The sequence below is a fragment of the Bubalus bubalis genome, chromosome 14, assembly GCF_019923935.1.
Source record: "Bubalus bubalis isolate 160015118507 breed Murrah chromosome 14, NDDB_SH_1, whole genome shotgun sequence".
Lineage (NCBI taxonomy): Eukaryota > Metazoa > Chordata > Mammalia > Artiodactyla > Bovidae > Bubalus > Bubalus bubalis.
In genome coordinates this window covers 67,641,491-67,667,650 of record NC_059170.1, presented here as the reverse complement: position 1 = coordinate 67,667,650, position 26,160 = coordinate 67,641,491, and the positions used below count along the sequence as shown (strand labels likewise).

The 26,160-nt window shown below is 41.2% G+C and overlaps 1 protein-coding gene across 9 annotated transcripts in view; it reads right to left on the bottom strand.

The window, feature by feature from the left end:
* Positions 1-4,070: 4,070 nt before the first annotated feature.
* USP6NL (USP6 N-terminal like) overlaps positions 4,071-26,160 on the bottom strand; it is a 138,206-nt gene continuing 116,116 nt past the window's right edge. For all 9 annotated transcript variants that reach the window (XM_006077732.4, XM_025264490.3, XM_006077735.4 and 6 more), the window contains 8 exons: positions 23,777-23,886; positions 21,460-21,508; positions 19,589-19,709; positions 16,388-16,482; positions 15,639-15,704; positions 15,446-15,545; positions 12,853-13,005; positions 4,071-7,406 (listed from right to left, as the gene is read on the bottom strand). In XM_006077732.4, the coding sequence (XP_006077794.1) occupies positions 6,046-7,406; positions 12,853-13,005; positions 15,446-15,545; positions 15,639-15,704; positions 16,388-16,482; positions 19,589-19,709; positions 21,460-21,508; positions 23,777-23,886 (2,055 nt within the window). In that variant the 3' untranslated portion in view covers positions 4,071-6,045. The remainder of the gene's footprint in view (positions 7,407-12,852; positions 13,006-15,445; positions 15,546-15,638; positions 15,705-16,387; positions 16,483-19,588; positions 19,710-21,459; positions 21,509-23,776; positions 23,887-26,160) is intronic.

Genomic DNA, 26,160 nt, shown 5'->3' with positions numbered 1-26,160 from the left:
AAGATTTCACCAAAGAATACACACGAATGAGTCATAAAAACATGAAGAGCTGCTCAACATCATTAGCCATTTGAGAAATGCAAATCAAAGTCACAGTGAGATATCACTTCACACCCACTAGAATGGCTTTAACCAAAAATACAGAACAACAAGCATCGGTGAGGACGTGGAGAAATCAGACCCCTCATACATTGCTGGTGGGAAGGTAAACGATACAGATATGATGGAAAAGAGTGTGGCAGCTTCTTTAAAAGTTAAACACAAGCTTATCATAAAAGCGAGCAACAGCACGGCTAAATATACACCCAAAGAAAATGAAACCAAGGCCAAACACTTGGCACAAATGGTCAGAGCCGCGAGTGGAAATAACCCAAATGCCTACCAACTGGTGACTGGAGGGACAAAGCGTGATAGCCAGACAACAGACTCCTAGTCAGCAATAAAGAAGAAAGTGAATACTGACACTTGCTACCCATGGATGAACCTCAAAAAGCAAAAAGAAGCCAGATGCAAAAAACCCACATATTGTCTGATTCCATTTCAAGGTCCAGAAAAGGCAAATCAGAAAGGTAGACGGTGGATTAACAGTTGCCTGAAGCTGTGGGTGGGAATGGATCCTGCAAATGGGGAAAAGAGCTTTTTGAGGTAATGGAAATGTTCTAAGATTGGTTTGCTGTGATGGCTGCATAACTCTGTAAATTTACTAAAAGATCACTGATGTGTATACTTAAATGGGTGAATTTTATGGTAGGTAAATAATATTTCTTAAAATTGTCAGTGAGGGAATGGAAGTTCTAGACTCAGATTCAAGTCCTGCCTGGGTCTCTTTTCCTAGCAGCTGTGTAACTTGGGGCAAGTCACTTCAACTCCCTGAGCCTTAGTTTTCTCATATGTAAACTGGGAATTAAGGTCATACACTTCAATTATTGTGAGAATTGAGTTAATACGGGTAATATGCCTAGCACAATGCCAGACACACAGCGAGCATTCAGTAATGTTAGCTATTATCCTTAATTGTTATGATTACATTCAATCAATTATCAAGTTTTGCCAATTTTTACTTGGTAAATAGTTCTCAAGTTCATTACCTTTTCTTGGTAATTTCTCCCCTGGTGCTGGGATCTGTACCACCTTTCAGAAATAACACCTGTTGCAACTGTCCAAACATCCCCCAGGCCTGTACCCCTACATCCGCCTCCACAGGGCACAGAGGCCCCCAGGCCAGGTCTATGCAGACTCTCCCACCCCATCCCAGACACACATGCCAAAGCGAGAACTTCCCCACACACGGCACGAGGCTGCGTGCATCCCTTCTCTACAAACGCCCCTCTCCATCCCTTCAGTCCGTCTACTCTCTCTCCCGCACAGGCCCTCCCAGACCCTCCAGCACTGGGCTTTTCTGTGCCCACAATGGTCACCTGTACACGTCCCATCGCCAACATTGAACTGAGACACAGTCTATAAAACACACCTCCTATCTTGAAGTATGAACCCAGCACCGTCCCAAGGCGACTAGTACACTGTAAGGGCTCAATGAAACGCTGACTGGTCAGGTGGACACCAGTGTGCAGCACCTTCTCGGCTTCTCCATGGGCTTCCTGACAGCTTGGGCCTCTTTTCAGCAGGTCACTTAAGGAAAAGTGACAGAAGTTACCCAGGAAAACAGAAATCCTCGTAAGGCTCGATCTATTTGGAAGAACTGTTGTAAGGTGATGAGAGGAAGCACAGGCTCTGGCCTTGGGCTTAAGTCACTGCCACTTCCCACCACTGTCAGCAGTTCATCAGAACTGTGAGATGGCTGGGGATGCTCATCTTTCCAGTCGAAATGTTCCCAACTTACCCGAAATCAGTTTCGAAACTCTGGAAGGGGTCTGTTAAGAATTTTTGAGACAGCTCACAGTGGGAATATACACTTGATTAAAAAAAAAATTTCCCCAGTTAGTTCTAACGAGCAGCAGGGGCCAAGATTCACTCTTATGAAATCTGTTATTTTTTCCTCTATTTTTCAGGATTCTTACTGATAAAATGGTGGCAGTTATGCTTAGATTTATCTATAACTGAAAACCCTTCTGAGTACAATTCACAAATAAGTGTTAAATGGAATCCTTTCTTCCTGTTCTCAACACCTTACGTCATTGTAAAAGTAAAGTCTGACTTATTAAAACTGTCTGATCAATAAGTATTAATGTTACTATTAGAAATGAAATGTAAAATCCATTAAAGGACAATTAAAACAAAGAAATGGACTGCCAAAACCAATCTTAAATAACCCACAATCAAGAGCATCTGAAAAAAAAGGTGTGAATCTAAAAGATAACTGAGAGGTAATAATATTTCCAGAAGATTAAGCTGTAGATCCTGTGTGAATAAAGCCCTATTTGTGGACCTGGAATGTTTTTCTCTAATCATAGAAAAAGAAAAGAAAAGAGATCTAGCAAAATATTGACTAGGCATCATTTTTGTGCTTATGGTGTAACGAGCCCTGAGACAAAGATTGGAAATGATTACAAATACACAGTGACACGCACTGCGACATAAAACTTAGTATCTTCTCAAAATGAAAAAAGTTAAAACAATCACATCACATCCTGTAAACATCTATTTTTCTTCTTTGGAGATGTCCCAGACTGAATCTCTTTTCCTTCTTTAGAGAAGTGTTCTGTCACTTATGGTGAAGAGGCTCAGGACCTGTCACCCCAAAACATGCCACTTTGGGGGTACAAAAGATTTTTGAGCTGAAGTTATGAGTCCCTGAAATCCTTTACCTGCCTAAACGCAGAGCCTTCCCAAAGAATGCAATTGTCATAAATCCCCTCCCCAGGCAACTTTATATATAATCTCCTCTTCTGGCACCCCACTCAGCCCCAGGACACATGATCATTTCTCCTATCTGCTTTGCTGAAGGCCCATTTATTTTCTAGAAAGTCATTTGCTTTTACGTAAGTGCCCTTTCTTCCCCATCCCTCCCTTTCCCCAGCTAAGCTGGGTGGAGAAACCCCAAGCTAACCCTCCCCTGGAGCACCTCATCACTGGATCCCGTGAAGGCAGGACACACGGGCGAATGGCCTTCTGGCTGCTTTTCTCCTACTTGTCTGTCCTTTATCTGCCCAATCTACGAGGTCTGGATGGAGAACCTAGAGGGCAGGAGGAAAAGGCATTCTGTTCCTCCCCTGTATGTCTGGTCTGACAGTATAGGCATCTATCGGCTCTCAAAGCTGTCTTCTGTTTTAAACATCCTGGAAACAACATAAGCATCTGAAAGAGCTGAAGTTTTAAAACTCTTTGAGACACTAGGTCTAGTTTAATTTTTCAAACTATTAAAAAAAATATATAAACTATATCAAAGTGCTTACTGTGTTAAGCAAAACTGCTATGAAGAAAACACTTAACAGTGGTAAAATATTTACCTCGTATATATCTAGAGAAAAAAATGAAGATCCTTACCAGATTTTTTATAAATATACTTAACCTCCTATACGAATATTATTCCATCTTTTAACATTTCATTATTTATATTTTATTAAAACATAAATTTGAAAGAGTAAAAGTGGATGGTGGCAAAATAATTTCAAATTAAATTTTCCTACTTGAAAAACCAACAGCTACATTTCACAACGGAGGAAAACTGAAAATAATTCCTTATTGCTATTAAAAGGGCTTCCCTTGTGGCTCAGCTAGTAAAGAATCCACCTGCAATGCGGGAGACCTGGTTGGATCCCTGCCTGGGTTAGGAAGATCCCCTGGAGAAGGGAAAGGCTACCCACTCCAGTATGCTGGCCTGGAGAATTCCATGACTATATATGTCCATGGGGGTAGCAACGAGTTGGACACAACTGAGTGAATTTCACACACTAACAGACTTGTAAGCTATTAAAAATGGCTGATTAAATAAAGGCAGGTGATACGGTTCTAAATACAGAATTACTGGAAACTAGTAAAGCATGTAACATAGAACTGCAATATATATAGTCATGGAGGCAAATACTGGGTCATATCTACTCAGAAGTGAACAAGGTTTAGAAAAATCAGAGATGCCATATGAACAGAGCACATAAAAGACACAAACAAAATATACTTCTTCAGCATGTTAAAAACAATCACATCAAAAAAAGTATACAGATAAAAAATGTCATAGATGACATAAGAAAATAGTGTGTGTATATATTTTTTGCATATATATATATATAAATCTACAGTATTTACCACTGTTGATATATATATATTTTGAAGCAGCTCTGATGCTGCTATCATAAACTAAATTGTACAGCTTGGATTATTACAAGTCACAGAATCATGGTTTAAAACTGGAGTTCACATCCCCAGCTACATTTTTATATACATTTATTTCTCAGCTTCCACATGATCTGGGTCGGGAGTCTTGTGGTGTTTGGATTTTGTCGGAGTTTCTGTGCAGTGCTCAGCTGCTAATACACTGCATTTGTTTTGCCCTTTAATAACATCATTACCAAGTTGATTAAAATTACATTAGACTCATTATATACATAAAAAATATTGTCACATTCACTAGCTAAACAAATGTTCCTCTCATTTTATAACATATACTTCTGCACCTTGAAAGCTTAAAAGCCCCAGCTTACAAGAAGAACCATCAGTGTTAGGGTTTCTAGTCTCTACTGTTCGAACAAGAGCAAGTGAGGGTGAAAACAAGCTCTCCAGTGAAACCCAAAGACGTACTTTCTTGGAGTGCCCAAAACTTGGTCGCTGTTTTGGTCACTGTAGTGTAAATGAATATTCTGAAATACATTGCTGATTTGTTACCATGAAACTGAACTTTTTTCACTGAACCAACCAACCAAAAAAAAAAGATTTCTGAAAATATGATAGCCACGCTATTTAAAAAAAAAAAAAGGACCAAAATCTGAGATTCCTAGTAATAATTAGGATCATTTTTTTACAATTTTACAAAGCAATAATTTAATGGCCTAAGAGCAGCAATATCCACTGACTACATTCTTTAAAGGAAGAGGGCCAGGAAAAGACCATGTAAGTATCTCCCTGCCCTTTGTAGGGAGGTTTCACAGGAATTTAAGGGACAGAAGTAAGAAAGGACCCTATTATTAATCCTGCTTTCAAATGAATTTCAAAGCAGTTGGTTCTGCTATGAGTGACTGATGATCGGTAACTTGCAACTTCAGCTGGCATCCACTGGAGAGTTATGCATGCACTTCCTGGGCGTCTGGCAAGCATACTCTGCTCTGAGCTTTGTAGGAGTCAGACCAGAAAAAAGGGCACAGACACACAAAAGCTGACTTCTCTGTGAACACGGACACACTGCGTGCCGCACTTCTGAAAACAAAACTTAAACTGCACTGATTTTTTTAAGCACCATTAAGTTGGTTAGCCTTTCTCTCCAATGTCTTTAATTTTCAGACTGAAAGCTGAATGAGAAAGCTGAGCATTCCATGAGATGCTGAATCAAGTCAGGGCAAACCCTCAAGTCAGTTTAGAACCTGGGTTAAAAATAAAACGAGGGGACGTGGAGGTGGACGGACAAAACCTGACTAAAAGATAAGTTAGGGAAAAGAAGAATAAATTATTCCATGGATCTAGACTAAAAGTTCTTTTAACATTTTTTTAGTTCTGTGTTTGACTGTATATGGGTAGATGCCTATATAGTAGCTATTAAAAAACACATACACTAGGTAGAGCCTTAAAAATATCTATTCTACTGCTTTTCAGTGCTTTGTAACATTACTCAAAATAGAATGGGCTAAGAGAGTACAAATATTCAGATTTTGGAGAAAGATATTAATGAAACTGTGCGTGCATCCCTAAATGCTATTGCTATGTTTCCAGGTTAAATTCCTTTTAATGGGTTCGGTGATGATGCACGTTAAAAGCTCATCTTTAAGCAGCATCTAGGTGGGGATGAAATCACTTCCATATATTCTTATTACTGACATACATGAGAACTGTGCGAGTTCTTTACAATCATATAAAATACTGCTTTGGCAATTATAAACATAGCAATTCAGGTCTCATACGGTTTCTATTCTCTTGTCTGCAGCAAGTACAAATGAGTTCTTACAGCAATACTGACTCCTGCATAGAGAGTCCATCCCGATTTCTGTAGTGATACGCTGGAGGCGAGGGCCCTGAATACTGAAACCCGGGTGAAGTGGCGTCTTCCAGAGCTGGGGAAGTTCTATACCGCACTGGACCATCTACGGAGACTGAGGGGAGGGAGTGGTCCTGATAGGGGGCGTGGTGAAACGTGGGGTGTCTTGGGAAACTGCTCAAGTGGCCACGGTTGACATCTCTTGTCCACGGCTGTCCGTGCATCTCTGGTCTCCACGTGTAACCAACTTCTGACCATTTTCTGTTATCTGACAAACAATCCCCTGGAGGAAGGATGAATCTCCCATTCTTTGGGGACCCTGAATTGCCCAAATATCCGCCGGCACCAAGATCAACAGGGAGAACTTCTATTCGACTCGACGGCTGGACCAGAGGGGTCGGGCGGCTGTAAGATTTCTCTGGAGAAGCACTGATTGAAAGCGTGGAGCCGTAAGGTCTCCGGGAAGGATTTGTGTGTGCCCCGGGGGGAAACGGGAAGCTGCTGTTGGCGGCGGGGACCCGTTTTGGAGAGCTGCCCTGGTAGGTGGGGGGGTTACTGTACAAAGGGGGGTGCGCGGGCCCACGATCTTCCCCGTCTGGCAGGAACGGGTGCTGGGCGTAACTCGAAGGCAGGACTTTGAAGGCGAACTTGGGCGGGGCTCTGGACGGGCTGGCGCCGGGCTCGGCAGGCCTGCGGGGGCTCTGCGCCCGCGCACGCTCCAGCGCCTCCTCCACGGCGCCTCCCGGACCATCCTCGGGCACGTTGTCGTACTGAGAGGCTGTGGAGCCGCGCTTGCCCTCATCTGCGTCCAGCACCTTCGTCTTCTGCCTCACGTGGGGAGCCCGGGGGTCGGCGAGCGTGGGGGGTGCGGCCCGGCTCCGACCTTCCACAGCAGACTTGGCGGTCTTCTCCAGAACCGCAGCCTCGGAAGGCTTGTGCCATCGGGGCGCGAACTCCTTCCGGGCACGCGAGGTGGCATTGCTGTTCTGATTGGCCGCCGCGTGGTTGTACTGCCCGGAGCCGTCCTGGGCGCCCGGCGGGAGTCTCCTCTGCGCCTGCGCCTCCGCCTCATCGCGAAGCCGTTTACCCTCCTCGTCCGACGATTTCCGCCGCTGCTGCCTCGCCCTCTCGGGGGTGCCGGTCCGGCGTGGGTGAGGTGGGGAGGGCTCGTGGGTCTTGTGGGGCGAGCTGCTGCCTCTCCGACCGCCAGGGTGGGGACTCGACCTGCCCACGCTCCTCTGTCCGTTGCTCAGGTGAGTAACACCAGCTGACTGACCTTCAGGGGGAAGCTGCCCCAAAGGTTTCTTTGGAAATTCATCCTCTTTGCCTAAAAGGAAAGACACATTCATAAGTGCCATATGTGCATGAGCAAACAGTACCAAACCTAAGACCTACATCAATGAATTACTGCTTACTCTTCACTTGCGCACTCAACATGCATACCCACACAGAGACATGCAGCATTTTAGTAGCTTAGGAGAAGCATTTTTTAGAGAGATTGACACGAAAACATTCTAAAACTCAAAAGTCTTATTGGATCGGAAGATTTTCTATAACCTTATATGAGTAGTAAGAAAAAGTGCTAGTGACTAAGTAGTGTCCCGCTCTTTGGGATTCCATGGACTGTAGCCCACCAGGCTCCTCTGTCCAGGACTTCCCAAGAATACTGGAGTGGGTAGCCATTCCCTTCTCCAGGGGATCTTTGGGACCCTCAGATCAAAGCTGGCAGGCAGATTATTTACCGTCTGAGCCAACAGGGAAGCCCCATGAGCAAGGGTCACAGACTTGTATAAGATGATTATTAAATTTTGTTAAGCTATATTATTACCTGCTTTTTCAAAAATGCAAAGCTGATATTCTCATTTCTATTCCTAAAACAATCTTGCAGGTCAGTAGTTCAATGTCTTACCATTACATTCCTTCCACTTAAGCATTCCTCAACTAAAAGAGTTTAGACTCTCAGTAAAATAGTTTCTATCAACTTCAAGCAAGTCTGCCAAGTTTAAAGGTCAACTGATGACCAATTGTGGCTCCAAGTTGTACCCAAATCGCTCATTATTATTCTCTCAAGTAACTCCACAGGATAAAAAGAAACAATATTCTGTACTTCCAAATTAATATTCTAACAGGGACCTACTTTAAATGCAAAAAAAGGAAAAAATAAAAAAGAAAGAGAAAATCATATTAGATACTTTTAGTTTTACATTTCAAATAACACCAGAAAATTAAAGAGGAATTAAAGGAATGTGCATTTAGTAAACAGTGTTTAAAAACAATCCACCATAATATGGACACCCATAAATACCATCTTGAAAAGATGACAGACTTCACTTGTAAAAATTCCAAAGTTTAAGATATATGCTTTCTACCTGTCACTACAAAATCATATATTCTCACTTAAAAATAAGTTGTTTCTCTCTTCAAACATCCCCCCACCTAACAAACGGTTAGGAGGGAGCCATGGGTCCACAGTTGTGAGCAGGCAGACGCCACCTTGCTTTCATGTAGCTCATGGTTTAGGTGATGATAACTATTATTTACCCACATATCATAATTTTAAGATATTAAAAAAGTTCAATGAGCTTTTCTTTGGAAGGGAGCGGAGAATGATGGTAAATAACCTTTAAATAGATGAGCTGCCAGACTCAGAGTTACTGAGCTAAAAATAAACTTTGTGTTTCCCTAATTCAGTGGGTTTTTTTAACTTTTTAAAAGGAAATTCTCTTTCTCTAACCAACTCTCATATGAAACTCCAATAAATAAAAAAATATAAACAAAGCTGCTCTAGGTAAAGTGGAAGGAAGAAGTAGGGAGGAAAGAAGACTAAGAGAGAATTGAACATCTGGGGAAAATAATACCACATCATATCCTGTCCCTATGTTCTCATATCCAGAGATTTCCATCCTGAAATCTTCTGGATACATAAAAGGCATGCATCAGCAAAGACTAATAGGATGCATGGTAAAATGCAGAATTGCAAATATAAGGCCTGTATTTCTCAGGAAAAGGAACGAAAAAATGAGGAGAAGTAATAGACTGAGGTGGTAATTTCATGCCTGAAGCAAAATGGAAAGGTATGTGTTATACATATGAGGGATTTTTAATTTTTCAATATAAAGGGTGAGAAAAGTATTCACCTTACACTTAACACTACTTTATATTCAAGCCAATATACACATTTCTCTAAGAAGAGACATTAATATTCTACGCATCTACACATCATATTAGAATTAAAAGAAAATTTTAGCATGTTCCATTTACTGAATGGTCAAGAGGCCAAAATCCACACTGGGAGGGTAAAAATCTGCAACTGTTCTAAAACATCCAAAAAGTAGCTTCTTAAAGGTCTTTCACGCTCACCCTTTCACCTTAGGAGTCAATAACCGGCTCAAAGTGCAGTCCTACTTATTTTGCAGTCTAGTGTCTAAAATAGTAACAGAATCACAACTGAGGTTTTGACAGAATGTCCACTCATTCATATGTAATTAGTCTTAATTAGAGTAATGATGTATCACTCAAATAAATAGTACAGAGACATAACAGTTACAAATACCCAAGATCTATATAGCTAAGAAACTAGATATAGCAGGGTTTGGAGGGAAAAAAAAAATTCAGTGCAAACAAAAGGACATGATGTCTATAATTAACTGCTGAATGTCAGTCTCTCACTAGGAACGAGGACTCTAAGAGGTGACGATGGATACCTCAACTGAACAAAGATATTTAGAGGATACAGCCCTTAGTTCCCATTAAGATTATAAGTAGGAAAAAAGAAGAACACTTTGAAAGGTGCAATAGACAAGCATATGAGAGAGCCTTCTAAAACCTAGGTGCTTGAAAACCCTAACTCCTCCCCATATTATGGACAGTTCTGAAGGTTAAGCCAGGGGGCCTACGCGGGAGGTTCAGTGTGTTTCTAGGCACCAGGGCCGGACCGCAGTGCTGGGGTCTGCACAACTTAGAACAGCGCCGGACAGCAGCTCCTGTCCACAGGGACCTGTGACCGGGGAGCGGGCAGGGCCGTGACTCCGCACCCACTTCTGTCCTCTACCAGCAGTCGCTGACGGATGACGTGGATCCTGCCACGGTCAGTGGATTCCCGTGACTGACCCAACCCCTCTGAACAGCGCAAATCCTCAGCAGTTCAAGGGCAAGCAAATGTACACTTGTTCACGTTTCTAAGGGCCTCCGTGGCAGTGGGAAGGGCCGTCTCTCAAGAGGAGAGACCGAGGAGAAGGAAGGGAAAGAGGGGAGGGGAAGCATGGGCCAGTCAGAGAGAGTAATGGGGGCAATGGGGTGGGGAGATAACCACAGCAGAGCGCTGGGCCTCCTGAGGCCACTGCTGGACTGAGTGAGGCCCAAGACTCACCTGACAACCATAGCAGCAAAAGCCAGGGGCCCTGCGCCCAGGAGAGCTGACCTCTGTGTCTAAGTACAGGATCAGGAGAAAAATATTCTCTGACTTCATTATAAAGTGATTCCTTTCTGAAGCACATACACCATTGTCTCATGTGCTGAAGTACATATACCATTGTCTCATGTGCTGATAAATATTCTCTGCCCTTTTCCCACACAAGTAGGTCCGTATAAGCATTAAACATTCTTGGACAGTATCTTTCACAGATTCAAACTATTCAAACTATGCAGCCCAGCGCCCCACCCCCCCCAACGTGCCTAATACACACACTGCTGCATTTGGTCTTTGGTTTAAATATCTCCTTTCACACTTAAGCAACGGGGTATAACTAAAAGATTCAAGCATAATTGATGTCAAACAGATGGCTATAAATAGGCAATAAGTATTAATATTTATTATCCATACTTTCATTCTGGACTTCTTTTCAATAGACATGACATTGTTTTCTGCTCACCTCACTTTAGCTCCTTGCCTAAAATTCTATTCTTCACTTCCTCCCCTGAAAACCAGGAGTTTAAATGAAGAAGTGGGAAAGCAGCATGATTCCCATCACACACAAGACGGACACTTCTGTGAAAATACCACGCTAATGACACTTTTCACTAGGGTTCCATCACATAAATGGTAAATACCTTTATGCCACTGCCAAGAATTAGACTACTCTGCTCAAAAAAAAAAAAAAGGAACTGTAACTTGATATATTTCAGAAAAAGGCAAAAAGTTTCTTATTTTTCTTGAATAACACTTTTTTCTTTAAAACAACAACAACAACAAAAAGAACACTCCTTAGCATCCCTTAAAAAAAAAAAAAAAAAAGGGAGTCTCTTTAGTCCCTTCTGGCTGCTCCATCTTCCATCTTACTCAGGTCTCTGTCACCACCCAGTGGACACCACACGCAACTACAAGTCCCTCAGCCGGCCTGCCTCGGAAGACCGCAACGGCTTTCTGTATCCAGAGAACATCAGCCCGGAGAATAACCCAGCTCCGGGGTTATTTATCCACCCCCACCTCCTCTATCTCTGTTCTACTGTAAAAAGATCTTACAAACTACTGCCACCAAGTTTCCTCATGTGTAGACTGGGGTTGAATATTTTGTAGAAGTTATTTGAGGGATTAAATGAGACAATGTGTGTGGAATGTGGCACAGAGCAGACATTCAATAAACACTAGCTGCTAGTTAGATGCTAAATCAGTCCATTCCATTACACAGGTTTGGATATTTTATTCTCATGTTTAAATAGTTCTATTATATATATTTTTCCTATTAATGTATGTGTCTTTTACTAAAATTTGTTTTAAACTCTTTTTAAAAGTAGGTAAGTCATTTAAAAACAAATGTTGGAATAGCAAGAATATAGTTAGTAACTGCTACTCCAAATGCATTCCCTGTGACAGGAAAGAATCAGTAGAGAGGGACAACACTAGACGAGAGGAGGGACCTCCCGGAGCAGAGCGCTGGCCTCGCTGGGCCCAGGCCACACGCCACCACCGCAGTGACGGCTGAACTTCTGGTGAACCCTGATCACGCAACAAACCTCGGAGAAACACCGATTAGGCTCCCTGCACTTAAATAACTAAAAGCAAAGCATCTTGGTTTTTAGCAAAAGTGTGTTCTGAACTTTCTACTGTGCTCTCTCTGCATTTTCTTTTTTCTTTCCCTCTCATCCAGTACTACTCTTCATCCACCCTTCCCTATTTACCCTGTTTTCTAGCTCTATTATGACTCTATTCATACTCTATAGTTATTGCGTAAATTCTGGGTCTCCTCCGTGCACCCTGAGAACAGAAGGAATGTCTTTTTAGTTGTTAAATCCCCAACACAGCACGTAGCAGAAAACCTAACAGGAGGCACTGGAAGACGTTTTGGGATAAGTGAATAAAATATATTATCTACACTGCAGCATACTGCGAAGAACCAGGGATGAGCAGTCAGGAACCTCAGACTCGGACTCTGCTATCTGCAGGTTCTGTGGGCTTCATGTTTATTAGCATTTTAGTATCAGTTTCCTCTTCTATAAAATGGGACTTCTACTTGCTCCAGTACTGCATGTGGTTCTACAAGTGATGGTGAAAGTAAAGAGTGCTGATTGTTATGGTAACTTAAAGCCATGGTTAACTTCTGTTGAAACAGCATTATCTACCTATTAAACTTCCTAGTTTTCCAAGTAGGAGAGGCAGATTTAATGAATATTTGCTCTTTCTTAAAATAATGAAGCCGTAAGCAGCCAACGAGACACTGATTTACATGACGTCATCACAAGCATGCAGTTTTCACCAGCAATGGGCCATGCTAACTGCACCGTGTCTCCTGATCTTAACTGTAAGTTGTACATAAAGTGTCTGGCTAGTTCCTTACCAGGCTCTGGAAGGTCGAGCTTTGCCCGCTTCAGTTCTGCCATAGAAATCTGGAGCTGCTCTATTACAAAGTCATCTTCGAAGAAAAAATCCTTTGCCAAGGTCTCCTGGAGAAATTCTACAAGTTCTTCCATGGACAATCTCATAAGATGTTCTAAGAAAAGATGAGAAAAATATACAATGGCTACTTTAGGTTGAGAAGAAAACTTATTTTATTCTGATGTCTATTTTTTAGAGTGTACTGCATACAACTTCCAAACGGCCTTGTGAATACCACCAAAACTCAGTTTGGACAAAACTGTTTCCTGATATTAAAGCACAGAGAAAAGCAGGTAGCCTCGGGGGACTGGGGCAAGGTGAACACTGCTAAATACCTTCTCACAGGTGTAAGAATAACCATACCTGGGTATTAATATTTCCCCAGAGCAAGAGTTCCTAGAGACCGGAGACTGACCAAGACCACCCAGGATGATGTATGTGTTTTCCTGGTAAGAGCTGTGCCTGCCACAGGCATAGCCACTTCTAGGTCTGTATTTTAACTGTCTCAGAGTTTCTCAAAAATCTCAGAGGCAACAATTCTACCACCAATGCCCCTCTCCAAATTTCTTGAAAATCTGGATTATTAATTTTATCTGTATTGACACTTATGCCAATGCCCTACAAGCAGATGTGTGTACATGCAGTTCAATTTACAGAAATAAATGATACTTTACACATTATTCACCTCTTTGCTTTCCCCCAGTCAATGGTGTGTATCACTGATACCTCTCACTTCAACAAGTACGATTTTATGCTGTCATAATTAACAACTGCATAAGAATCCACTGTGTGTATGCTCTAAATTTATGAATAATTGGTCTTCTAATACTGGGCATTTAGGTTGCCTTTTTTTTTTAACTGTTTAAAATCACAGTGTGATTTTTATTTTTTAAATAACAATGCCTCTAAATATTGGTAAGGGAATCAGGAAAAAAACAAGAAAAAATCTTAGGAGCCTCAGGTAACTATTGGCCCAGACACAGTTTTTGAAGCTTTATATGATGAAGGAACTTCATGTAAATCCTTGATCTCTGTCTTCCTAATGAAGAAAAAATACACAACAGCAAAGGTTTTCCAGAGTTTAACCTAATGATAGTAGGATTTAAAGTAGTTGTTGTGTTTAAGGTTAATTTACAAAGAGTAGAGAAACTTTTTACTTGTCAAAATTAATCAAGAGTCATAAGCGAAACACAATTTAAGAGGAGGAAGAGAGTTATGGGGCTTTCTCACTGCTAAAGAAATGTTAAACTAGTAAGTATATACCTTAACACCGAGTATGCTTCTGTTCTACATCTTGGTCAGTTCATAATTCAGAGAGAGAGAAAAGAAGGACATGGAGGGGAGAGGGGAGGGAGGGAGACTGACCGACTTCCTGCGGTTATGACCACAGACCTGAGTTTGGGAGGCAGGTCACTGCCAGACTGCTTCCTCTTAGGGCTGTGGCTTGGTGTTGGGAGGCAGGGACGTGAACCTCAGGACTTCTGAATCCTCTTCTCTCAGAGTAAACAACACAGATGTGATTTTAAAGTTTCAGTCTTATCTAGAATCTGAATAATCTGGTGCTCCTGAAGGCCATGCTTTTCAAGTAAGCAATCAAACCATTTCCTATCAAAGTACCAAGGATGTTCTTAGAACAAAGCCACAGCGGGGAGGAAAACTACAGAACAGGACCCCAAGCACTCAGCTAATGTGTCACTGAGCTGGGAAACTGAAGAGGTGACCATTCAAGAACCAGGCAAGCGGGCGGAGTATACAGTGAGCGTGAACTCAGGCTGTGCCGCAGGCTGGAGGTGCTGCCTGAGGAGCACCCACGTGAGCTTCTCTTCCCTTCTCTGCATGGTCACAAAAGGAGTACCGTAAGTTTTAAGGGTAGTTTAAGACTTTAAGGTGAATAAGGTCCCTCATATTCATAAAGAGCAACTCTCACTTCTTGACTTTCAGAGTAAGGCACAGCATATCCTATTTACCAAGCCCTTGCAATATTGCAACTGAAGGCCTTTTGCTACATTTGGACAACTGTGGGCCTGGAGGGTACTTGCTACAGAGGCCACAAAGCAGCCAGACAGGGAGACAGGGGGAGGGTCCCCAACTCGGGTCTATGGCGTGGGGCTGGATGCTCTTTTCCTGGTGAAGCAATCACAGAAAACGCCCTCTGTAGACCTGTTAACTAAAGGGCCTGGCTTCTTTCCTATTAAACTTATCAATGAAAAAAATAAATAAATAAGGGACATCCCCCCCCACACACACCATGGAAACAAGTAACTAGTAGGAATATTAGTAGTAAACCCAACATACTGCATTCAACTTAAATGTGAAGATGAAACTGACACAGAGAAAAGAATTAAAAGACTTTTGCAAGGAGTTAAGATTCTAGTCACGACGAAGAACCACTGAGGGAAAACCACCAACTAAAGATAATTTCTTCACTGATTTTAAAGAATTTTTAAACTCATTACTAAAAAGAAATGACCTTGAAGTTGGGTGGGTAACGAGAAGTCAAGATTTAAAACAAGGCTAGATTTTTGTGAAATCTTTATAATTAAATGCTTTCTTACTTCTGTGTAATTTTAAGATTGTGTAAGACATAGCAGTAAGAAGTCGCTCTCCTTCGAAGATATAGATGTCCCATATTCTGAGGTTTAGTGTAAAGGGCGTCTATAATTAAAAACAAAACAGAAATAAGATGAACAGTTTGTCCTCATCTGGTATTTTTAATTTTATGATTGGACTTTTAAAATAAACACTCACCCGATCAAGGAAACATTGAAAAAACCATTTCATTGTGTAAAAACTTGTGTAGACTTCTTGAGAATCCTGGAAAAAACAAAAATTTCACAATTTCTGGATTGCTGCACACAAAACATGACAATATAATAAATACTAAAAGTTAGGCAGGTTGTTGGAGGCAGCTGTCACAGCTGAACAAAACCATTCATTACAAATCTCTGTGCTGCAGTATTTCCACTTTTTCTCTTCTGACTCTCTCTTCTTCCTCAGTTGTACTTTTGCAAATCACCCTGAGAATAAACCCCTCATAAGATAAGACTGTAATACAACACTTTGGTTCTCTTTTAATATATTCTAAAAGGAAGCACCGTTGCTTTACTAAATTACTGTGCTTTTTCAGAGGAGTATGCATGTGATTCACTGAGGACGAGTCTGTATGAGCCTTAAAATATTTTAGTGCAAATACTTTAGTGCAATTAAAAAACCTCCTAAAGCACTGAGGAATCACATACCCTTAAAAACTATATTGTTTGTATTATTATGTATCAGCTTCAAAGGCGACTGATGCTATGAGTTAGGGCTGTGATAGTTCAGCGCTACTAAATTCCACAAATCTAATGTCCTTTGAGCAACTGGGGACTGTAACTGCTCAGTAAATGAAATGGATGAGACTGTACACCAATAGAGTAATGGGGACCAATGGCTGCACTCAAGTCTTCTAGCTTTATTCTTGGTATAGGTGGGTGTAAGTCAAGGTCATATCTACCTACCAAGTGCTGCTTAAGCTTGGACAAAAATTTATTCAGTATTTTTTCATGATGTTCTTGAAACCTCAAGAGTTTGGGAAAACCATGGACAAAAAATCCTAGAATACAAACATAAAAACAATACTTAATAAATAATAACAACAGAAACCCCTAGTTTAAAATGCAACATATTTCTTTTATCTTTTAGCTGTTAACAACAATAAAAACAAACGTAATAGTTACCCAAATATTTTTACTTCTCTCCAAGGAAACAATTATGTATAAGCTTTGATTAATGAAAACGTATAGCCTAGTATGTGTTTGCTAAGGATCGCCTATCACCTTGTAAAAGTATAAAAGAGGACAGAGTATTTCTGAATTAAAAGGGAAAATAAGAAAATAAGAAAAAATGGAAACTGAAGCTTTTTATCAAGATTATCTGTTTCCTTGAAGTTCTGGGTAAACACACACGTCTATAAATTATTCTAATCTTGATCACTTATTTTGCTTCCCCATTAAATAAAACAAACATTGTATTACTTTTTTCAGGCTTACTCTAACAGTATCATTACAGTAACCATGGTTCCCAGGTTAATATCACTTTTTAATCCTTTTTATAAGTGATATTTAACATAAACTAAAACATACGGGCACTGTATGATCAATGTTAATAACATAGTCTATCCCAAATGATTATGCAATACAATCTATAAGATTTCTAGGAAGTAACTGTAAATGGGAAGTTAGTATTAACTTTGTATATGTAACTCATGGAAATTTACATCTATTTTTATTCACAAATTTCCTTTCAGATATTCTAATAGTCCATTAAAAAGGATGCACACACAATGAATTTATGATTTCTCCATATGGGTTCTTCAGCCTGGGTTCTAGGTAACTTCAAAAGACGTTAATAAGTGTTCTGTTTTTAAAAGAATCCAGGAGAAATACTGTATGTCACATATACCCTTTTTTGCATATGTTCACAGGCATATGAGCTTGAATGTTTCTAAATTGTTTTATAGACTAAAGACACTTGTTTTTCTTGGTTTACCTCATCTCCCAGACTTATCTGATCTTGGAGTCCAATACTTCCCCACAGAACGCATGTTTCCAAAACATAAAAGTATGTCCCTGCAAGAAACTGAGGAACACTGCTGGGAAGAACTGCTTTATGATCCTTGGGGAAGGGCTATTTCTTAACTGATTCTCAGCTTTCTAAGGAGTGTGTAAAAATCTCCAGAGATAGAAAATTCCTCCCCTAGTAATACTTTCTGGTGAAATAATTTCATAAAAAAAAAAAAAACAAAACTCTCTCTCTTTCTACTGCCACTTTCATGGTCAATTTGAGAGGAATGGGAGTTGGAAGAAACTCAAGACAAAGTCTGATTTTGAAAAAGGCAATTCCTTCAATAATAAACAGAGCTCAAGGATGCTAAGATACCCAACACCGCTTCCCTTTTCAGTGGGGTTCCAGACTTGGTATTTTAAATCTCATGCTTCAGCCCTCACATTACACTTTTGTGAGTGATAACAGCTTCATATAGGAAATGCAAAGAACTGAGGTAGCCTTCAGTTATAAAATTTCATAGGCAGATCTAGAAACAAATATCTCTAGGTACAAACTTACCCATAATAATGACCTAAACTGATTTGTAAATGTTAGAATATTAAAATAAATATTGCTTTGTAGATTAGTCTGGGGCTTCCCAGGTGGCGCAGTGGTAAAGAATCCACCTGCCAATGCAGGAAGCACAAGAGAGGTAGGTTTGATCCCTGGATCGGAAAGCTCCTCTAGAGAAGGACATAGCAACCCACTCCAGTATTCCTGCCTGGGAAATCCCATGGACAGAGGAGCCTGGTGGGCTACAGTCCACAAAGAGTCAGACATGACTGAGTACACACACATAGCTTAGACTGGTGACAGTAATTACTGAAAGCAAGTTACCAGGCTTCTTAAAAGAGATGGATTTTCTAAAACTGGACAGTATTCCACATAATTACACACTACTTAAGCTGTTAATATTCCACTGTACTTCCAAGATTATCAGCAATGCCATCTCACGCTAAAGCAAAATAAAGACTGATAAGGAAGAGTTGTGTTTCTTCAAGATGCCTTTTGCAATGATACTATTGAATGGCAGCTCGATGTAACATGTCTTACTAATGGAGTCCACTTATGGGATGCAAAGAGTCCAGAAACACTTATCATGCAGACAGTATTTATTTTTTTAAAAATTCACAGCAAACACTGAAGGAGATAGATAAATGCAAACATATACACATACACACAATGCTTCGACAATAACCACATGGTAAGAATGTGAGATTTAATAAACTATGGAAGGTCATAGTTTTGAAAATTTAAAACATCACTTTAACCTGTGGCAGGTTCCCCACCACATGAAGCTTTAACGTTCACAAAGAGAATGATGGTCCATTCTTAGAGTGATTAGTGTTAAAACTATTTTTAATTTGGTATCATCACACTCAATGGCATTGAGAAAATAATTTTGCATTATATAGAGAAACGCCACTTTTATTTTCAAGAGAAGTTTCAATCCAAACTCTCTCAAGTTAAGTTTATTGCATATGCTTGGCAAATATAAGGAAAATATTATTCAAAACAGTGTAATAACTTGAAAACCAAAAAATTATGCAAGCTTTGAAATATCAAACTCCTCAGAATATGTTATCAGCTTTTTTTTTACTGTAAGATGGAACCAATTTTAAGTCTGAAAGAATTAAAACACATATTTGACATACCAAATCACTGTGGGCCTTTCCTTTAAACACCTCAGTGTCATTTCTCAATTAATATTCTCTAACAAACTGGTATAAATCGCAATATCCAGTCAACAGTAGACATTTCTCTGAAGGCATGACTGTCTAACAATCATGCTTCCAATAATTCAGTTTTTCCTAAATTCTTCCAAACCTAGTTTCTCCTAACCAGGGCAAGTAAGGAAAGAATTTTAAAACGTCAATAGTATATTTTGTAGTAAAGACGAAGGACTATAAATCTGAACAGAAAAACTTAGAAAAGTTCAATGAAGAAGAATTAAACAAGAAATTAGTAATAAATACTAGTGAATTAAACACGCCCCTAGACAAGTTTCTATACTTGACTCTACCAAGCATCACCCCCAAGTGTGACTTTGTTCGAACCTGCCAGCCTCTCCCTCCCCTGTTTGTTGCTGGTGATCAGCCTCAGGGTCCTCTTACCGTGCATGGCGTGTTTGGGACCTGAGAACAGCTTGACCAGGGCCCAGAAGGCATCTTCCTCGTTCATATACATGAGGAGCAAGGCTGTGATCTGGCTCATCCCCTGACAGTATCCAACCTCCTAAAGAGAAACGAGAACAGAGAAACCGGGGGTTTTAAGATCAAATTACATGTACAGGCAGGTATGAAGAACTGAGGTAGAAAACAGAAAAGGCCTAAATATATTACTTAATGTGCAGTTCCACAGAGAAATATTATAGTCTTCACAGTACTGAGCCACATGCTATCAAAGACTATGTTTGTGTTGAAGAATACATGCAGAAGTGTGGACAAGGCTAACCTACAAGGACTTTACTGACCTCTGCTCAATACTGTTCTTACACCTTCTGTAAAGAGCACTGTTTCTATGTCTGTTTTGTGTGTGATTCACAGCTCAATATTCTTCCTCTTTGCTCAAATGTTGGCAAATTTCTCTCCTTGCAGTTCCCAGTTGGCTGTCTTTTCTCTAGATTTCCAGATCCTTACGGAGACATATTTTGGGGGACCCCTTCCAGTCTAAGCCCCTTCCCTGAGAACTGCCCATTCTCCCCATAATTACACATAATGACACTTATATGTCATATCACATGGCCTTAGGGATCCATGTCATGACATGTGAACCACCGCTCATGGAGACGAGGACACCTAACCCCTGCTGCTGCTGCTGCTGCTGCTGCTGCTAAGTTGCGTCAGTCGTGTCCAACTCTGTGCAACCTCACAGACGGCAGCCCACCAGGCTTCGCCGTCCCTGGGATTCCCTAGGGAACAGGATTCCCTAACCCCAGGGAAGCATTAATTCAGCTGCATGACAATTTTACTCATTCATTAATCACGTTTCTCTAGGAAAACTGAATAAAGCCACAACTACGTATACGGTGGTATGTAGTTGAACAGAATGCCCACACTGAGGCTATGGCTGCAACAGTAGCCTAAGAAAAACAGATAAGCAGGCAAAGAAAGACATCTGAAGAGAGAAACAGTACAATGAACCGTTTCCAGAGACAATCAGAGTCACCACGTGGCCCCGAGCGGGACAGAAAGAGGAGCTCTTCTCCCTGTAGGCTTCTCACCCTCCAGCTCCAACAGCCACCCTCAGCTTCATTTCTATGAGATGTCCTTTTAATCAATTCCTTTTTAACTTGCCCTAGTTTGGTGAATTTCCGTCCCTTGTAACGTAAAGGTTTTGATTACAGTAGAAATGGTACACCTCAAGGTTCAAGGTGTGCTCCTGGAATCTGGTCAGCAAAGCATTCACTTGGCATCTATACTGGCATTGACACTTGCTGATCTCTTCCCCCAAATCTCTCTCCCTCAAGAGTAATCAATGCCTTAAGAATAACATGTTCTAATACCAAAACGTTTAGTTTTGGCTTACTCCAGGAGACAGCAAGTAGGTACCTATGTTCTGCTATCCGGACCTCACCAAATAAACGAAATGTGATTCTGAAAGGCAACCTCCCAGGGGAACCAAGAGTCACCAAGAGTCAAACAGAACTAATCTAGCGACTACTTCCTGCCTCTCTTGCCCTGCTGATTCCCAGTCCTAAGTGCTTAAAATAAAAACAAGAAAAACACCACCACAAAACAAAGCAATATGTAGTAAGGGGGGAAAAGTGAGCTTTGCTGTCCTACTGTGGTTCTTCCCACTTTCCAAGCAACTCTGCTCTGATACCCTGGGGCAGATGAGGGAGCCTTGGGAAGGTCTACACAGACCGTCCAGTCCTGAGATGAAGCAACACAGGCCAAGGGGGCTTTTTCAGGAAGGAGGCCCAAAGATTTCCTCCAGGTGCTCAGAACACCTCAAAGAGGCAGGCAGGCAGGCGCTGACTTACCGTATTATAAATAGAATATGCAGCAAGAACGTGGAACAGGGATTGTTGCCTAGAGGAAAGAAATTTACATGGAACACAATTTAGTTTTTTCACTTTTAAAATTAGGAACTTTAAAAAAAAAACACACACACAATTTGACTGATGATAAATAGATAATCCAGATAAAGCTACTATTATTATAAAGAAATGACCCCAAGCTCAAATTTAAACAATACACAGCCCAAATTTGAGGCTAGATAACACTCATTTTGACAGAAAGGATTTATAACAAAAAGCACAAAGCACATCACCATGTCTTCAATTTGGTGTCCTCTTTCAGTTCTCACTGTAGAATCATCCCCACAGAAGGGGCCGGCTGGACGGAGCTGTGGACCAGCCTTCTGAAGCCTCATTCACAGGGCCAGCATCCCGCAGTACCTTGCAGGGTTGGGGGCGGTGTCCGCTGGAAGTTGACTTCCAGGACTGGCATCACCTCTCCCCTGGCCAGGATTCAGGGCCCAGGATCCAAGCATGGGAACAGGAGTGGCTCCACCCACTGTTGCCTCTTGTCCACTAACAACATGTTTGCTTTCTGCTCCATCAACCTTAGGTTCTGCTGCTCTAGAGGTCCTGGCTCCAAAGAGAGGAGTGTCCCCACTAGGAGACAAACACTTCCACTGAACTGGGAGCCAGGTTGGTCACCCCTACCACTATGGGCTCCTCATGCCTCTCAATCAGCGGGCAAAGGGGGCGGCGAGTGTGCCGGCTGGAGTGACTGATCCTGGTCGTTAAGGGGAAAGGTGAGCTGCTAGGACACGGTGGACATAAGCAAGAGCACGTCTGGGAAAGAGAATAACTGAAGGTGCCTTTGAGTATAACCGAACCCAGTGATTCAAGCCCATGGAAAACCACCACAATCAAATTCAGGCAGGACTGCTAATGGTAGACTCTTCAAGAATAAAGGTTTAGGGCCCCCAGCAGCCAAGTTACCTGTTGAGGGCAAAGGGTACATGGGATGGGAAGTGGAAGGTAAGTAAGTTATGACCAGCAGTGACCACATGCCCAGTCACAGAGATGATGACTACATCTGTTAAGAGTATGTTTTCCTTATTTTGGTATCAATGTCTGTGGATATACATATATATTTTTAATGTGCTTTGCTCCTTCTCTTTTCCCTTATGTCCCCATCTACCATAAGATGTTTAATAATACCTGACTTTATATCACAGCATTTAGGTTATACGTATCAAAGCAAAAGGAGTACATATCCCCAAGGACTCAGCATCATTCTGTCAGGAGGGGGTTGGCATATTTTGAGTTGTAAGCAGAATAGTTGTGGAAGTACCGAATATTATAAGGAAGTACAACTTTATTGTCATTATTCAAAAATTAAGTTGATGAGTGTGGTCTGTGATAGTGAGCTTCTTTTTTTTTTTTTTTTTTAATTTTTTAATTTTATCTTATTTTTAGACTTTACATAACTGTATTAGTTTTGCCAAATATCAAAATGAATCCGCCACAGGTATACATGTGTTCCCCATCCCGAACCCCCCTCCCTCCTCCCTCCCCATTTATGTGCACTTGGCTGGGCTGCAATCCCCAGATATTCAAACTCTAATGGAGGTGCAGCTGTGAAACAGGTCTTTTGTAAATGTAACCAAAACACACAATCAGTTGACTTGAAGTCCGGGAGATTACCCTCCATAATCCGGGAAGCCCTGGTGCAATCGGTCAAAAGGTCGTAAGAGCGCCCAAGGCCCTTCCTGATACCGGCACTATGGACCTTGAACTTGCTAGTCAGTTCGGCACACTATAAGCCAATTCATCACAGCAAATCCCTCAGTTTACATCTCTTACTGGTTTCTATTTCTCTGGCTGAACCTTAACTGATGCAGAGGACAGCAAAACTATACATTTCATTCCTAAACAGTCACTGTCATTTTATTCACCCATTTCCCACTTTTTTAGTTTCACCTGTGCATGGAATCGAGGGTCTAAGAATGCATTTATTACTGACACGGTTCTCAAAAAGTAACAAAATGTCTCATTTCTTTTCTGAGATTTTTAATGAGTATCTACCATATATTTAAGAATTTATAGATCATAAAATGATTTTATAGCAAATAGAAGAGCATGGATATGTCAAAGATTAAAATTTTAAGCTAACTTATATCCTAAAGTTTACATAATATGGACCAAAGGATCTGCCAAAATTTAAACCCTCAGAGGTGGAAGCAAAATTATCACCTATACAAGATAGTCCAAACACTCACATTTCAAGCTGATAAAGACTATTTGTAAATGCTATTCATAGTTTATAATATTAAACGTTACTTACTTCACACCGTATCTGTCTCTAAACATGATATGGTCCCTAAACGTGCGGTTGACATCAAGGTCTATCTGTCTGATATCAGGAGAACAACCCCGTGCTCTGTGTTTTAATTTCTAAAGAGGAAAAAAGAGAAGAAAGCCATTTTAATGGAAATCAAATGTCAAAAAGTCTATGACAAACAGTAAAATAATTCTCATTAAAAAACTTTTTTGATTAAGGAAAGCCATTTCCATGGTTCAAAAATAACAACATAACAAGGTGCACAGTGCAGGTTCCTCTCTGTCCACACACCACCACCCTGCCTTGCTTCCTCCCCTCCCATCCTCTTACGACAGCTAGATTTTCATTTGGATGGAAAATGTTTGGAGTTTGCGTTGCCAAGACTCTTCCCAGGCAAGCCAGGCAGTTCATGGTGATTCCTTTCTTCTTTCCAACATAATGTTCTAGTTTTCCTTGGGGCTTATCACTGCCCGGCTTCTTGTTTCTCGACTGGCTTCGTTTTCTGTAAAGCGTTGCTGATTCGATCCAGGCTCACTTTAGGCTGCTGTCAGCCTCTCCTGACTCTTCTAGCAGAACAGTCCTGTTTTCAACTCTCCACAGACCCGGCTCCTCGGGCCTTTGGACCAGCTGCTCAGTGGGGCTTCTCAGGGGCTCCCCTTCACAAACATCTGCTAGGCCTTGCTTTGCTTAGGTTTCCTGGCTCCTGCATCTCACATCGTTCTTGGTTTATTTCCTTGTTCTGAGGAGCTCGGCCTCCAGTAGTTTTTGTGAAAAGACGTGTGGAAGATCAATTTTTTTTGATACTCTGAATATCTTTTAAGTCTACCTTCTTTCTTAGCTATTTGACTATTTTAGAATTATAAGTTAGAAAATACTTTTACTCAAAAGGCACCACCTTCACTGTCTTCTGGCTTCCAGCGTTGCCATTCTAATTCCTTCTTCTTTGTAAGAAAGGAGCTTCTGTCTCTACGTTCTGAAACTTGCAATTTCTGTGTTTGGTTTGGATCTATTTTTAGCCACAGGTTTGGGCATTTGATGGATCTTTTCAATCTTAAAAACTCACTGAGTTTTGACTTCACAATCTATTTTCTGGGAAACTTCTTCACTTGTCATTTTCAAACCCTCCTCTAGAATTTTTCATTTCTATTATCATCTTTTATATTCATAGGCTCTGTTGTTCTCAAATGTTCCTTTTATAGCATCCTATACTTGTTTTATGGATGCAATATCTCTTTTTATCCCTCTGAAGACATCAGCAATAGCTCTTCTGTTTTGTTCTTGCTCTATGGTCTGTTTCCCATAAGTTGCTTTTTCCACTTGTTCCCTATTTTCCATGCTAGCTCCTAGCTCCTCTCCTCACTGTCTGCTTGTATTTGAAAGAAGACACAAAAAAGCTGATGGAAAGTTGTGTGTGCAGACGGGCTTCACAAAACTGTCTTCACTGCAGAGTGGTCCAGCTGCTTTCACTGGGCCTCCCCTGCAGTCAGGAGTTTGGGGGTTATTTTCTTGGGCTGGTCAGATTCCTAGAGAAACACTCTTCTGATCCCCCCTCAGGAGGACAAGTGCCCAACTGCTGATGTTCTGGGAGTCGAGTGGAGGGAAAGGCTGGTCTGCCCCAAGTTCAGGGCATCCACTCCCCTGCATTTTCCTCCTCGTGTCTGTGCCCTCTCCAGCCCACAGGCCCTCTGTTTCTCATCCCCCCCTTCCCCAGAAAGGAAATGCTTGACGAGACATGATAAAATATGCTTTAAAATACAATTTAGTTGAAAGGGAGAAAAACACCCAAACACATCTATAATATGAATTATTCTAGAGGACAAGAAAACTTAACACAAAAAAGACCTCATGGCAGAAGCAAAGCCCAGTTAAGCAGGTAAAAAAATAACAGAACAGAAAGATTATTTATGTCCTAGAATGGTGACAAGCTAAGGGCAGAATACAGGAAATTAAGCATATTTATCTTAACAAAAGGAGGTAAGCAACTTCTCGGGTAATCTCTGAGACTGAGTCCATGAATGTCACAATAATAACGAATAAACACTTACTTAAAAGAAATAGGATCCATGAGCCTATAAACCTGAGGGCAGAAGTACAGTGGAAAGCACCTGGATGAAAAACTGGCCACCTCATTGTGGGTCTGGCCGACAACACTCTTCAGCCTTGCTAAGGCTTCAGGTGAGGTCTTCAGGCCACCACTGTGGCCAGAGCCCTGCCGTCTGTGACACAGATCACAGGCCCCAGAGAGACAGGCAACAATGAGACACAGTTAAAAGGAGGGGCAGTGGGCAAGAGCACTGGCTCAGGAGCCCACCATTGTCACTGTTTGAGAAAAGTCGTAGTAGATGACGGAAAAGTAGTGTTGTTTTCATTGAATTCCCATAACCTCT